The sequence below is a fragment of the Camelus ferus genome, chromosome 13 (genome assembly GCF_009834535.1).
Source record: "Camelus ferus isolate YT-003-E chromosome 13, BCGSAC_Cfer_1.0, whole genome shotgun sequence".
Classification (NCBI taxonomy): domain Eukaryota; kingdom Metazoa; phylum Chordata; class Mammalia; order Artiodactyla; family Camelidae; genus Camelus; species Camelus ferus.
In genome coordinates, this window is record NC_045708.1 from 5,043,468 (window position 1) to 5,059,829 (window position 16,362).

The 16,362-nt window shown below is 43.5% G+C and overlaps 1 protein-coding gene across 7 annotated transcripts in view; it reads left to right on the forward strand.

Moving 5' to 3' along the window:
- Positions 1-16,362, forward strand: part of CAMTA1 (calmodulin binding transcription activator 1) — an 828,030-nt gene that overhangs the window by 806,895 nt on the left and 4,773 nt on the right. For 6 of the 7 annotated variants that reach the window (XM_032495097.1, XM_032495096.1, XM_032495101.1 and 3 more), the window contains 5 exons: positions 472-718; positions 1,564-1,635; positions 3,284-3,304; positions 4,717-4,910; positions 5,883-5,957. In XM_032495097.1, the coding sequence (XP_032350988.1) occupies positions 472-718; positions 1,564-1,635; positions 3,284-3,304; positions 4,717-4,910; positions 5,883-5,957 (609 nt within the window). Of the gene's footprint in view, positions 1-471; positions 719-1,563; positions 1,636-3,283; positions 3,305-4,716; positions 4,911-5,882; positions 5,958-8,629; positions 8,661-16,362 lie in introns of all 7 variants that reach the window. The other variant, XM_032495095.1, reaches the window with a different exon arrangement.

The following is a 16,362-nucleotide window of genomic DNA, read 5'->3' on the forward strand; positions in this document are numbered from 1 at the left end:
GTATGAGAGAAAGTACACAGGTCTGGGCTCACTGAAGTCATTGCTTTGATGTGCACCTATAGCTGGTATTCTGTTCCTTCCCGTCTGAGGTCCCTCAGGGAGCACAGTTCGGGGTGGCTCCAGGGGCCAGGCTGCCTGCTCGTCTGCATCCTGAGTTCCTCTGCTCACTGTCTGGGCGGGGGATGGTGCCCGTAGCAACTGATGACTCTATGGCCACAGCATCCTTTGTTTACTGACATGGCTGGCAGTGCTTTTCATCCACAAGTACTTAGCGTATTACTGTGCTCAGTATGAGGTTCCAAACCAGAGGACCTAGGGAGTCCGCTTGGCACCTCACCTGACTGAGTGAAGGCATATTCTTCACGGTCCACAGTGGCTTCTGGTGGATACCGCCGTGTGTCATTGATCGGTGTGTGGTGGATCATGCGAATCGATCACCAGTCTCTCTCCCTGTGTCTCCTCTTGTTTCAGAAGTACATATAACGAGCCTCTCACCCCTTCTTCTAATACCAGCTTGAGCCCTGTAGGCTCACCAGTCAGTGAAATAGCTTTCGAGAAACCCAGCCTTCCCTCCGCAGCAGACTGGTCTGAATTCCTGAGCGCGTCCTCCAGCGAGAAAGTAGAGAATGAATTTGCTCAGCTCACCCTGTCCGATCACGAACAGAGAGAGCTCTATGAAGCTGCCAGGCTTGTTCAGACAGCTTTCCGGAAATACAAGGTACAGTCGAGCAGAGCCCTGAGGTCGTGACGTGCGTACAATCCGGGAAAAGCCGGAGTCATTCTGGCTAAAGACATACGCCATTTCTTTCTTCTTTTTTTTTTTTTTTTCTCTGAGTTGATAGCATTTTTATTTGAAATGGTTAATTGTGTCACATGAAATGATTAAGAACTGTCAGAAGCTTTAGTGAAATAAAACAAGCAGTGCACTGGTCGTCACCATCGGAACCTACTGTTGGTGATAACGATGGGTATTTACTGTTTAGTTAACATGAAGTATGTTGACACTTCTGCTGCAAGGGACTGGGGACCTGGAGCAAGGGTTTCTAGCTGGAGGCCTGGGGACTGACTGTAGGCAGCCCATGAACTCCTAAAATTTTATAGTAAAACGTCTGTATGTGTGTCTTTGGTGGGAGAGGCTCCACGGCCTTGCACACTTTCTCCGAGGAGTCTTGACCTCCCTGAAGAGTGTTAAAAGCTGTAAATCATTGATCCGCAAGTAGAAGACTTGAGGTTTCCCAAGAAAGACAGTGGAGAGTGGCAATTTATAGGGACAAATAGTACAATACCTAATTCTTTAAATTCTTTGAAAATGAAGATTTTTTTAGGTCTCCTAACATCCAAATGTGATGGTTCTGTTTAGAAGCAAGAATAGTCAGAGACTGATTCTGTAGATTCACTTTTCTTGGTTTATCCTGATATTAGCTATCACTGTGTTTTGATAAACGTCAGGGCTCAGTTCTGAGAAAGTTAATGAAACGAGCAGTGATTTCATTTAAGTCTTAGGAAAGCGACCTTTCTTACACTGGATTGCTTTTCCTTTTCTTTGCTCGCTTGCCCATTCAGGGCCGACCCTTGCGGGAACAGCAGGAGGTGGCTGCGGCTGTCATTCAGCGTTGCTACAGAAAATATAAACAGGTGAGCCACGTTCTGGGTCGCCATGGGAACGCGCCTCATTCACACAGCATCCAGACAGGCCCCACTGCCGAGAATTCCCGGGCGGGGTTTGGGCAAAGAGCACAGCACCCCACACCTGATTCAAAGACTGACTTGGAGTCGCCTTGATTAAAAACCGGAGGGAAGTGTTCCCGAGCAGGAGGGAAGCAAAACGAAACAAAACAATGCCATCTGCAACTAAACATACGCCACAAAATAATGTTTGTGCACAATGTTGGCCTCTGTGTGGCATCCCCAGCCTCTCGGTCTGGCACAGAGGAACTTACTTGTGTTTGGAGTGAGGATTGATGTGCCAGCAGTTTCACCTGCAAACTCAATAGCAATGAAAGAACGTCTAGGGGGTTAGCTACGGTGATCGGAGAGACTGATGCGGTGACAGGGCCGGCTGGCGTCTTTGCCCTCGAGGTACATAAGTTACACAGTCAGCAGCCATTTTTCCTTTCAGCTTCTTCTCCAATTTAAAATGAAGAATTGTGAAAATCTTCGAAACTCTAGAGAAGCCCAGAGCATCTTAAAGTGTTTTGCTCTCCTTAGTTAAGAGCTTCAAGTGGGGGGGGTGGGGGGAGTACCTGAGAACTCTTCCACGCGGTGTTACTGTTTCCCAGATGACCAGAGGGTTGCATGGCTTCCATCAGGCAGGACAGGGAACTGTTGGGGAGCACCTGGCATGTCCTGCATCTTCTAGGCTTACCATCTCATTCCTCCTTAGCAGATATTTGAAGTGAACAGTTCCAGTTCCATTTTACAGACGAAGAAGCTGAGGCTCAGAGAGAGTCAGTACACACCAGACCTTTTCTAACCACCCCGGTGGTGTGGTTGGCAAATGTTAAAAATTGTGGATCTGAGTTTTGACTGATTCGTACGATCCTATGATAACCTGTCAGTAGATTCTCGAACCTTTTATTAGGTGGTACTTTCAGTAGGTCTTAAGTTTTTACTAAAGGAATAATAAATGCTGAGATGTATAATAGCCACTTAGAAATTCGGGGTTCTGCCCTGTTGATCTGAGCTAGGACTCACTTTGATTTCTGATACGGGTTGCCATTTTCTCAAGTTTCTCTAGGATTAAGCCCTACTGATGAGGGTGGCGGGGGTTGGTAGGGTGCCTTCAGCTTGTAGCCAGTTGAGTTCATGATCCCAGAAAATGAAGGTTTACTGTGTAAACGCTGACACCATGGTCCCTGTAGCCCCATGGCAGGGAACCATCCCAGCCTCTGTTTGGAGAGCAGGCTTCTTGTGAGCACGGCAATGCTCAGAATCAAAGTTTCAAGTCTGTGGTTATAACAGGTATTTATTCCAAAATGTGAGTTTGATTTTTTGTTGTTTTTTCTTTAAACCCCCTCCCAAAGAAGTGTTGCCTACAACCAGGAAGATGGAAGGCTTTTTTTTTTTTTTTTTTTAAGTACTGACAAATATAAGACAAGTATTTTGGAAGATGGAAGGCATGAAGATAGCCAGGTTGCCTTTTTTTTCCTTTTGGTTTTTGGTTTTTGGTTTTTGGTTTTTGGTTTTTTTTGGTTGGGAGTTTTATTGGTTCTGGTTCTGGCTTTTCGCTTCATTGTATTCAGCAATCTAACATTAATCTTGTATTTTCTGTTTCTCCCCCAAGCTGACATGGATAGCCTTGAAGGTAATGGTGCACCCAAGTCCTCTCACAAACCATTCCACCAGAGTCACAAACTTCACACCCATCGCCAGCTGCAAGAAGGGGCCATTAAGATGGCACGGTCATTCAGTAGGCATACCCCCCTCGCCAGGCCACCTAACCACAGCACATCTCTCCTCTGGGGACCGTGTGGTTATGCCGTTGGAGTGGGTTTTGGCAGTAACAGTCATTGGTCAGCCTAAACAACCCATCCAGGACAATTACCGTGAACCTGGGAGCCACTAAATAAATTTACCTTTTTCCCGATACGCTTCGCTGTGGCCCAGTAGGTTCTGAATGTACGGAGGGCACAGACCGATGTAATAACAACCACAGAAGCACTGAAGGATGCAGCGTGCTTGTCTTAGAAGACTTTGGGACAGATGAAAACGTTAAGCGAGGCAGATAAGATTAAAGAGGATTCTTGCAAATGGCCCTGTGTCTTGAACCTTCCGAGAAGTCAGTTCCCTTCCCTCACTCTGCTTTGTAGAAGCAGAGGGACGCTTAGGTCCAGGGCTCTGAGGAATACTTGTCCCCGTGATGGTAAGTTCCCTTCTTGTAAGCCAAGTGCTTCATTGTGACATCTTGTCCCCAGAGTCATATTCTATTTCATGAGCAATCTGGACCTAGCATTTTTAAAAATCTGGAGAGCGCTGCATTTTTTTGTGCCTGGAGACTGATAGGGAAGAGAACGCATCCTGCCCAGACCGCCCCCCGCCTCACACCTCACCTCCCAGCTCTGCTGCCGGCTGGGCGGGGGTGCCGGTCCCGCCTGCCAGCGGTCCTGGCTCTGTGACTGCTTCCCAAGTTTCATGGCTTCACCCTTGTGTCAGTCTGATGAGTGTTAATCTTCTGCAGGTTAAAGCAGCTTAAAGGTGTCAGCGTTTCACGATAAGCCTTGTATTTGGGACCTTGCAACTCAGAAATGTGTCACGTGGAAGGAAAGTTAGAAATCAGATGCTGACTGCAGAGTAGACTTGTGTTTGGCAGGGACTGGGAGGCGTGGAAAAGGTTGATTCAGAATGTTTCCAAATTGGATAGGAAATATGAATCTTAAACATTTAAAATCTTACTTCCTAAGCACTTTTTTTTTAGAGTCTTAAGTGCCTCCCTTGATGGTTTTTAAAATCTTTTCTTCAAGAAGGGCAAAAGAGTTTGATTTTTTTTTTTTTTTTTTTGATGGGGAGGGGAAATCACATTGAAAGCAATACTTTGTTTGAAGGGGACCCTTAAAGTAACCTTTTGCATTCTGGAAAGGTAGGTGAACAGATGCTGAGAAAATGACATAAAGGGAAAAAGCGGTTTGCCTCCTTCCCCTCCCGGCCCGTAGGCTCAGGGCTCATGCCGGCCCCGGGGCTCCGTTGTTACTGTCTTGCCTCTTCCTGTCTCCCCTGCAGTACGCACTTTATAAAAAGATGACACAGGCCGCCATCCTTATCCAGAGCAAATTCCGAAGTTACTATGAACAAAAGAAGTTTCAGCAGAGCCGGCGGGCTGCTGTGCTGATCCAGAAGTACTACCGGAGTTATAAAAAGTGCGGCAAGAGACGGCAGGCGCGCCGGACGGCTGTCATCGTCCAGCAGAAACTCAGGTGGGTTGGGACACTGGTGGTCCCGAGAGCCCCAGCTTCGCTGAAGAAGTTGCCCTGTGCCGGCAGGGGGTCTGCACAGGGACTGGAGCGCTTGGGAGCTACCATCTTCCCAGACCACTCTAGACGTCGGGCTTCGTGTGGTCGCACCTGCACTCGCTGCCAGCATTTGTCTCCTTGCTCCTGCCTGTCCCCCCCCACCCACCCAATTATTTGGCTGTCACCACCCAGTTTCAACTTGTATCAGAATTTGGCAGGACCACAGTTTCTGCTAAAAAATGTGGCACTCTCATGGAGTCATTGAAATCACAACACACAAGACCCCGAAAGAGGAAGCAGAAACCAGCCAGTTCCATTCTGGGGAGTGTCATAAAAACTTTTCACACAGTAAAACACACTGACAAAAGACGTGTAGCAAACAACAGCCCAGATTGAGCAGCAGACCTAGGCGAATCGACTTCAAAACTGAGAAAGCCTGTCTAGTGCCAGAGTGCCTTTTTCAGCAAAATGAGCTTGGTGGCAGCCGGGGGAGGGCGTGGCTCAGTGGCAGAGTGCACGCCTAGCATGCAGGAGGCCCTGGCTTCGACCCCCAGTCCCTCCATTAAATAGAAAAGTAAATAAACAAATGAACCTAATTACCCTCAAGATTAAAAAAAAATAAGTTATAAAAAAGAAAGCACCTCTGCATCAAATTTTTTTAAAAAGGAAAAAATAAATTTAAGAAATAAATTCTTAAAAAAAAAAAAAGACGTGGAAGAACAGTTCTGGGACGTGTTATTTTCGGTCTTTATGTTGTCGCCCTTCAGGCAAGGTGAAACTGCTTACGTGCCCTGTCCTTCCCTGTCCCCCCGCGACACCCGGACTCAGTACCATGAGACGCGTACGCTTTTGCCGTTGGCTTTGCTGGCTGAACTGTGCGCATTAAGCTACACAGCGCCCTTCTTGTGACAATAATTCATATTCCTGCTTTTCCAGGAGCAGTTTGCTAACCAAAAAGCAGGACCAGGCTGCTCGAAAAATAATGAGGTTTCTACGCCGCTGTCGCCACAGGTACATTAACCCTCTCTCTACACTTTACTCATCCAGAGTAAGAAAACCACCCTCGTCTCCTTAACCACTCCTGAGTTCCTAGGTGAAGCTAACCCCCCGCAAATAATCAGGGTAAGCGTCCCCAAGGACACTAGCCTCACAGAACTCTTTAACTAGGGACTGTGACAGTCCTGGTGCCTGTCCCAGACTACACTGTACATGTGTTGAATCATGGGGACTCAGGCCAGTGAATTTGTTTCAATTCAGGTGCAAAGACAGTTTAGTTGGACTAGCTCTTAATCCCAGATTTTTCTTTAACCTGTTATTGACATGCCACATTGCAATATATTCCTCACTCTGCACCATCACTGTGCTACTGTGTGTCCAAACAGAAGAGAAACAAGTTACTATTCCAAAGGAAAGGACAGAAAACCGCTCAGCCCGCCCAAGTTTTCCACTAAGTAGCTGACGCCCTCTGCTGGCCACGCGCTAGCCAGCACACCCTGTCAGAGGACCCATTGCTGCTGGTCTGCGGTGAGGACCAGGAGAGAGAATCGGGTGGAAACTGTGCAGGGAAGGAAGGGACTCTGCGATTGTAGGGGCATTGGGAGCCAGAAGTGGGCTCCAGTGACCCCCGCATCTTCCCTGGAGCTAATCCAGAGGAGTTTCTCTTTGTTTTCTCAACGTTTGAGATGTCTTTGTGAAGATGAGGTCCTCTACTTAGATTTGGGGGGCTGGTGAGCAGCGTTTGGTTTTCTTTATTTGGGTTAATATTCCAGCCTGACCTTTGTGACAGTGGCCATCTGAGCTGTGTTTAGATGACTTTCCATGTGGTTTTGTTGGTTTCCTGTGCAGCAGGAGATGTGCAGTTTACAGAGCCGAACTTAAAAGCAAGCTCTCTAACGTCTTATGTTTAATTGTGCCCAATTGAAGCCCGAGGGTCCAGATTCAGTTGGATTCCCCAGAGGTTTCGCTTTAGTTTTTCTTCTTCCTCAAATTGCCTGCTTGCTAACTTTGAAAGTGTTTTGACTCAATAGGCTTTAGCTGGCTACTTGTGTGTGCTTTTACTTAAATTAACAAAATAATTCATTTACATGACAGTGGAAGAGAACGTGGACAGAGCCACTTGGGCACAGAGATAAAAGCTTTGAAAGGAACCTTCCGTATATATATATACGGTGTTCTCTAGCTAGAATGTACCCCTTACCGTATTTCTCAGAAACTCATTTGCTCTCCACCGCGCAGGGATCAGAGCTCTCCCCATGATTAGTTAACCAACAAGATTTCAATACCAACACTCTGAAATAGGAAGTCTTGTTAGGGAATGCACACCAAAATGTGGGGCATGGCTGTGACCTAAAGAAATTAAGCCTCCACCCTTACCAAAGTCAGTCTCTATTCTTATGCAGTCACACCTTTGACTTAGCATTAGGGGACCTGCGACCCAAGAGAGTAGTTGATTTTTCCCCATTTTGACCAAAAGATCCAGGACTTACCTGGGCCCTTTTCCGCACATCCTCACATGGGCTCACACCCCTTCCCCCTTTTCCTCTCCCACGTGCAAAATGTAAACCCCAGGAGGACCCTGCCCAGCACGGCTGAGCTGTCGTTAACACTTACCAACAGATTTATTCTCAAGGAAATTGCCTACCGTTACTGTTCTTAGGCCGCTTCGAACAAACCAGAATGTTCACAAGTGAAATTTTCCTTGGTTCTTCTGGTCTTATTCTCAAACTCTGAACACATGTATAGATCCTGATACCTTGGGGATTATGAGCAAACCTGTATCAGTTCCTATGCTCATTTCCTTTTGGGGGGGGGGCGCGGTGAGGCCAAAGCCCTACCCTGCTGACACTGGATTAATTGAGAGGGTAAGATATTTCAACAAAAAATAGATGCATAGAATGCTGCTCCCCCAGGAAGCTGAACAAAGGAATCATCTCACTCGTGCTTTTAGAATTGTCCCGTCGTAAACTGGTGCAGAAGAATTTCATGAAGACTGTGCCTTCCTTAGGTCTACATTTTCACGAGCATTAACCTCAGAAGGCTAACCAGGAGGTTCGCTAGGAAGAGAGCGTCAGATGATGGAGTCTGAAGTTCTGCTCGTTACTTGGGATTAAACAACCACCCCTATTGGCTTTTTTCCGTGTTTGCCCTTTTATGTCCCGGATGTTAGAAAACCATGCAGGCAGACTTTAATACCCTTTGTCTGCCGACCGCGTGAGATCCCTGCTCACTTCCGCTCCTGTATGTTCAGTTAAGAAACAGGCTATCCTGGAAGTGTGAACTCATTTCCCCTAGGACGAGGGTAACCCCGTTGCCATCCTGGGTTGTTGAATATCCTTTTAAGAGAAACTGCCATTTGTATTGTCCCTCAGAAGCAGAGAGAAAAATAGAAAACCTCACAGGACACCCTCTCAGAAAAGGTAGGTAGGTAGTGGCTTCAGGAATCAATACGAAGGGTCCCATTTCTTAAGGATTTTGCTGAGTCATGTGACCCCAGCTTAAAAGTAAGCTGGTGAGTTTTCTACCTGCTCATTTCACATCCCTACCACCACCCTCCCTTTCTTTCCAAAGAAAAGAAAAGAAACCACTTGATCTTTTTCTTTTTGGTTGAAATAAAGCTATTTATAAGATTTCTGTCGTGACCCTCACATGCTAATAGCTCTTTGGTGTTGTTTTACTGTCTAAAGCCCCCTGGTGGACCATAGGCTGTACAAAAGGGTGAGTTTAGCTGCCTGCTAGCCAGTTTATCTTTATCTTCCGTTTTCAATATTTTGCTTTTTGCTTGCTTGCATGGGGCTGCAGTCTAGGTGTGCCAGTAAGTTTCACATCCATTTTGAATGAAATGAGAGAAAATAAAAACTAACCCGAATTACTAACACTGCTACTTTATATGAGAGGTGAAAACAGTCACGTTCAACAGCAGACCTGTTAGTGCATGAGAAAGTGAAAGGGAGGCCCTTTGACACGGCCACAGGGCGTGCTTAGAACTTGGTGGGAGACGCCTTTGGCGTTAAAAAAAAAAAAATGCTGGTGGTGCAACTTTAAATCTAAACGAGGCTGCACTAAAACAAAACACGAAGCAAGGGGTTATTTGCAATGGAAATAATTTGCCACCCGAAAGTCTCAACGGTTGCGGTGTCGAAACTTCTAAAGCAAGAAGGCTCACTGGGTGCTGCCGACTTTTTTTTTTTTATTAACGTATCTCTTGCATAGAATTATGTGGTTTCATTTTCTAAATCTCCCTTCCCCCCAGTGCTTTGAGGTAAGTCAGTACCCAGAGCTGCCCTTTCAGAACCAACCCAGGACATTCATTTTCAAATAGTGGGCAAGCCTGACCTCCAGCACTGAATGACAGGGCCGGATAAGGAAATTGTGGTGCAGAGTGTCTTAAATCTGTATATGCTATTTCGCAGTTAAGAGTGGATGTTCCCAGTAGTTTGTATTTTAAAGAAATGGTAATGAATGGGTGTTCCATGGACACTGTTAATGTTTGTGAGATTTTAGAATATGATGCTGATTTGTAACTATGCAGACACAACGATCACATATCTTAAGTTATAAAATACATAATATATAATAAAGGATTTAATATATAATAAAAGATGTAATATGTAATACAGGATTGGATATATAATAAAATATTTAATATATAATAAAGGATTTAGTAGCAGAAAACTGGTTTGTTTTTTTTTTAGGCCAGGAATAGAATTCATCAAAATCAGACTTGAATTTAGGTGAACTGGACAACTTCTGTCCTATAGGTAGTCTTAAGGGAAGCTGCATTCACGATACAGCATGGCAGCTGCCTGTATCAGTACGCCCACCAACCTCCGTCCCTAACCTTACACTCATACCAGATCTAGCCATTTGCAGGATTGCTGGGGAAGGACCATACTTGACAAAATCTAGAACTTCTAATGTCCCTGGAGGTGTTATCTCCCATCCTAACTACGTTTATGTTGATGTTAATATTTATTCACTCTATTTTAAGCCAAGGGTCCACAAACGTTTTCTTAAAAGGCCAGATCCTAAGTGTCTTAGGCTTTGTGGGACATGCGGTCTCTGTTGCAAGTTCTCCTGTCTCCACGGGGGATACGTTCCGAGACCCCCAGTGGGTGCCTGAAACTGTGGATTGTAATGAACCCTATATATACGTATATACCAGATTTTCTCCTATATAGATAGACAGGTAGCACACACAGCGTGGATGCTGCGCTGGACAAAGATGAAACCTCCAGGGCAGGGCAGAGTGGGACAGGGCGAGATTTCATCATGCTATTCAGAATAACACACTTTGTAAAACTTATGAATTGTTTATTTCTGGAATTTTTCAGTTAATATTTTCAGACCTCAGTTCATTGTGGGTAGCCGAAATCCTGGAAAGCAAAACCACGGATAAGAGGGGACCACCGTACTTAGTTCTGCCATCCTAGCTTGAAAATAGCCAGAGGCAATCCGTGAACGAATGATTGCGGCTGTGTTCTAATAAAACTTTATTTACACAGAAATGCATCATGCTAGGTTTGGTCCATGGGCCGTAGTTTGTCAACCTAGTGTGATAGGAGAACTGAGTTTTTCTAAGTTCTTCCTAAATCAAGACCTTATCCCTGTAAAGATTTAAAGTCTCACCGATTTAAAACTGAGTAGTCACTGAAGGAGAGATTTGCTTAAAAAAATAATAATGCGGCTACACTCCTTGGTAAATTTAACTAGTTAGACCTCTCTAGAATTAGGCAGTTGTTTACAACTGAAATATTTCAGGTCCCATGTGGTAGAGCTGGCTCAGAGATGTCTGCGTTTGAAATGCAAGAGAAAAAGAGAACTATAAATAGAAAAAGAGGGAAGTGGGGACTCCCTATTCCCTCTCACTCTCTGCATACGTAGATTTTTTTTTTTTCCCATTAAAAACAGAAGCCTCCAAGAGAACAGATGCATGCCTCAGTATTCAGTTTAATCTTAAGTTGTAGTGTCTTGGCATGTTATATGCAATTTATATAGTCTGCTGCAAGGAACCAACATTTTAGTAAAAGTGGTTGCTTATGCACTTTTCAAGCTTGTCAGCTTCTGGTATGTTAATGATCATTTCCAGGAGTACATTTTCTAAAAGTGCTTTTCAGTGCCAGTCAGAGTCCCTAGCTTAGTTTCTTGAGTGCCTGCTGCATTCTGCTATGAGTTCCTGAAACTTCTCATGGTTGGAATTTCATAACATCTCTTATGCCTCTCAGCCTTAGGGAGTTTGAAAGATAGGAACTGAGCAGCTTTCAGGTTCCTTCCAGGATGATCATATTTCTCTAACATATGAATTGAAGAATAGTTTATCTGTGTCTTGTCTAATTCCCAGGAAGATCTCTCTTCCTCTTCGTCCATCGGGGAAGTCACGGTGGCACTCCCACTAATAGTCCCCAAGTTGAAGTGACTCTTGGGAGGCAGAGCATCCTCTGAGGAGGGTTTACATCCCTGGAATTTATGTCAAAGATGATAACATACTTATTTTATTAGTGTATAAAGTGTACCATATTTAAGATATTTAAGGTTTACACTTCCAAAGATATTTGAAAACTCAAAGAATTAAGTTTTATGGTACAGTGTGTGGAAAACACAATTTGACCCCAACTCCTAGGTTAAAGAAGCAGAGGGTTATTTAGGTAGATGGTGTCTGTCATCAGAATCAGGACACAGTAGGCCAATTCCAGCAGCACAGCAATCAGAAAATAACAATTGTGTCTTCAGATTTTTAGTCTTCACTTGGGGAAAGGTTAAGAAAAGGCACCAAGTAATCTTCACTGAGTCCAGCTGATTTTCACTCACTCTTGCCTCCAGACTTAGCCTCTAATTTATCCAGTAACTCAAAACAGTTATCTGATTCCTAATGCTGTCCGAGGGATTTGTTTTGTCTTGGACACAATAACTGCCTATTTAAAACATTGTACACAGAGAGAGACCGTTTTTCTTAGATCATGTAGGTGTTACACTACTTTGGCAAATGACTGAAGGGTTTCTAAGGTTAAAGAAACTTTTCAAGTGCACGGGCTGGAAATACTACTTTCCAGTTGGATTTTGAGTATCGCGAACAGGACATTAGTTCAGTCTTACAGCAGAAAACCAAGATGCCTCAGATGGTCAGTAATTACCTAACAAATTTATCCTCAAGATATGGAGACTAATGCCTTAGACAAATTCCTTCTTACCCTAATGAGCTCAGATTTTTGCGAGAGGGCTTTATAACCTGTAACAGTCACTGCAGGTATTGTAAACAGTGGGAATTCTGCCCCAGAAATTATCTATTTCTTGTAAATTGCTGGCCTAGTTACCCTTGTTCGATAGAGGTGGGTGAAGCCATCCAACCGAGATAAAAGAGCCCTGATGGGAGGAAGAAAACACTTTTTGGTCACAGATTTTTAAACAACGAATTTTGTCTGTATTTGACAACTGGGTTTCTAAACACTTAACCTTGGTCAGATGCTGCCGGTTATCTGGTAAGTAGCAATGACAGCGCTGATTCTTGGGAGCAGCCCTGCAAAATATCTTCAGGGGGTCGCTAGCAAAGTCTGCAAGTCACAGTTAGACTTTCTGCATCGTTCTGTGTGCTTCCACCTGAGGGACAGTTCTCTAACAATGCCTGCAAGTGCCCTGTTTAACTGGGAGGAGTAACCGTGCACTGTCAGCCACCGGGACGTCACACTTCTTTAGCTGACCTGAGGTCTAGTTTCCAAGTGGCCCCGTATGCTCAGTGAGGAGTGAGGAATGAATGTGGGGTGCGTCATCGTGGATGTGATTTAAATCTCCAAAGTAACTCTGTCTTACTTGCCTCTTTTAGGAAATGAATATTTTTGGAACACAGTGGTGTGTGTTAAATTGCAGACAACATGCTCTGTGTCATTCTTATTGGGCCTCTCTGTCTTTTTTGTTTTGCAACCCAAATGAGATTTCTGGAAAATGGCAAGACCTCTCTTTTCCTAAATCCCCCCACGAGCTGTTGCAGCTCTCAGAGCAACAGGTAACTAATCAGAAAGCCGCGTCTGGCTGCCCTGTACATTTCTGACGTCCAGCATCGCGAGACTATACCTGCTGAAATCCACTGACTCATGACACATTTCTCTGGCTGAGCATTACTGAGTAGATGTAATGAAGCAGCTTTGCCTAATGCTTTTCCCATGGAGCCATTGTTTGCTACAAGTTTCGGAAGCAGGCCTCCTTCATGTATTCATAAGTTATCATGGGACGTCTGACGGAAATAAACCCCGTGGGCTTTTGCTGGCTTTCAGTGCTGTTGCTTATTACATCACTTCAGTACATTCTGATGCAACGTGTTTTTTGTTTTGGGTTTTGGTTAAGACTGCAGTGGTACCCCAGAGTGGTGATTGTTTTCAGCCTAGAATGCTTAGGGGGCGGAAATCCTGGGATTATCTTTAATGTCAACAGTTGGATGGTCACAGGTCAAAGTCTTACTATTCCAATTCCCGTAACTCCAAGCCAGTAACACGGGTGCCGGTCTCCAGGGTACTGATGCGAGGTTCAGAAACACGGTCCTTGCAGCTTTCCTCATGGTGGCCCTCGCCTGGTACCCACGGAGGCTCTAGTTCCTATCTTGTATTAATGGTCTTTATAATCTCAAGGAGAACGGCTACGCCTGTCTTCTGGGTGATGAAATTCAAGAGGAAGTGTAATTACCGTGGGACTTGTTTATAGATAACCTGGACATTTTTAGAGTCAGTCTTAGCCCTAAACGAGTCTGATACTTACAATTCCTTAGGAGAACCAAAACCTCAGTAACCCTTAGCTGAGTATGTGTATAACGTCACAAAAGTTGATTGGACATCCGTATTCTAAGTTCCGTAGATAAGGTGAGTGACAGGTACTGAATTTTCAAGGATAATTCCGATTTCGAAAATTCTGCTCTACATTTACCAAGTTTTCATACTGAAAATATATGCTGACAATACAGGTAATATCACTGAAACGAGTTCGGTCAGTTGAGTTTGGCTTTGGTCTATAACACAGATTTTTTTTTCCTCTACTGCCTTTTGTCAGTGTGTGTATATGTCATGTGAATACCACATTTGTGAGACACAGTAGCAGTAACAGATGAATAGAAAAACATAAACTTTTTAAAAGAATGACAAGCAGAAATGATTATTATGTAAGAAGCACATATTCGTAGTAGTCCGTTTTGGAAATACAAATAAGCAAGGAAAATCACCCGCAGATCATAGCAGACTTTTGTTGTGTCAGGTTCTCAGGGCAGAGGTGTTTTTAGTTACCCTGTGCCCTGTAGTGATCGTCCATGTCCTGAGTGGCTGAGACAAGGCAGCAACAACTTTCCGTGTCTGTTTGAAACGTTTACCTCTTAGAATTTATTAACAAAATTTCTAGTATCAGATGTCATTCTAGTTCACTTCAATGAATATAATTAATTGTTTTCTTTCTCTTTGGAGGCAGTATAACAATCAAACATTTTATCCAGTTGACATGATTTAAAACAAAACAAAAAATTAGGCACCTCTATCTTATCCTAATACTCTGCCCTCGAGTAACACACGACTCCATGTGTGATTTTAGCAGAGCCGACAGTAAAAGTCTCTCAGTTCCATCCAAACTTTGAGAGGTAAGTTAACATCAACATGGCCTGAAAATTGGAGAATGAGGCTAAACGTCTTCTGTTGCCTTGATTCTCAGACACTCTCTTTTCACACGTTTCACATCTGTTTCAGTCCTAAAAATCATTAAGCACATTTTATGTGGAGGTATTTTTTTTCTCCAAAACATTGTAGAAAAATCAACATTGGGTCTTATGAAGAATGACATCTTAGAACTGAGAAAATGTAGTCAGTGGTCATCAGTTTTCGACAACATACTCATCTCATGCCATGAACACTTTCCAAACACATGTTTTCTCTATGGTCTTTGGGAAAAGCCAATAAAATAAGAATTGAGTTTAAAAAAATTGCAGTTGGTGTTGTCTTGAGATGACAGACAGAAGAGGCAGCAGAGAGTAGTGAAGTCAGACAAACCTGGCTTTAAATCCCCACCCTGCTGTTTATTAACTCTATAACTTGTGGTAGGTTGCTCAATTCCTGTGAATCTCAGGTCCACATTTACAAATTGGAGATGATGGTGATCTTGTGAGGACTAAGTAAGGTAACACACCCTGAGTCACCTGTCTAGCTATTGAAATATGTGTTCGCTTCCTTTTTCCCCCTAACTTCTCCTTTAACAACTTTCTGTAAAAAGAAAGAAAGAAAGCAAGCCAGCCTGTGCCATTTGATTCATTCCAATATTATGTATTTATCAAAACTGTATTATAATGTTAAGAGACTGAAAACTTCATCATTAGACTAAGAGCTAAATTCTTGAGTTCAGGAGTTATGAAAGGCCTGGCAAAGGTATCTGAGTATTGGAATGTCTCATTCTTCCCCGCGAAGACAGTCGTGGTCATTCTGTATGTGAACAAGCATCTCTCCTCGTGGTGTGTGAGGCTCTCACTAGTTTTACAGCAGATTATTTACACGGGAACTTTAAACCTTATGAAAACTTAGTTGACTTTTTAATCAGTTCAGAAAGAAACTTCAAAAAACTGTAGGAACAAATGTGACCATTTTAACAACAACAACAACAAAAAAAAAACCCAGACAACTTTAAGTTATATTCACTGTGACCAGCTGATTGCAGATTCTTTGGTATAAAACCGTATAAAACACTTCTGGTTCGTAATTCCTTCTCCTTTTTATTTCATCCCAATGATGAACTTAATTTTTTTTTTTAAAAGCATTCCTGTTCACTCTAGAAAAATCGTGAATGGATATCTTTGTGTTTACGGTGTCAGATTTTGAGTTCAGAATTCCTCAGAGTCTAGCAGTCTCGTCAGCGATGGAGTCTCTGTTGCACATCTGTGAATGAGGCCTGTACTAGGGCAGAAATCAAGTGCCGTACCTGACGTAGCATGCACACTTTGCAGCAATTCAGCACCTAGGTCTGCACAAGCACAGATACGTTGCATGCCCAGAGGTAAAGGTGGCATCAGTGCATGCCTTGCATTCTTCCAGCCAGAGGGCTGTTAGTATAGACGTTGCATGTTTAAAAATTGAACACAGAATATAGCATGTTTCAATTTTTAAAAAGCCATTTATTTATCAAGTATGCATGTCCAAAACTAGAGATCTATAATGATGCACAATTATGTACTGTAATATGATCCAAATTACCCCCCCCAATTTAATAGTCCGTAGTATACTTAACTATAGAGTTTAAATAATAACCTAGATCTAGTTATGAATATAACAGTGTATTCTGAATGCACCTGTTCAGAAAGAAGGATCTAATAGTTTCGAAGGTAACACTATTTGATCACGATGGGCTTGGTATATTTAGTAAATAAATCAGACAGATAAGAACGTTTTCAAACATGACCATTTTTTTTAGT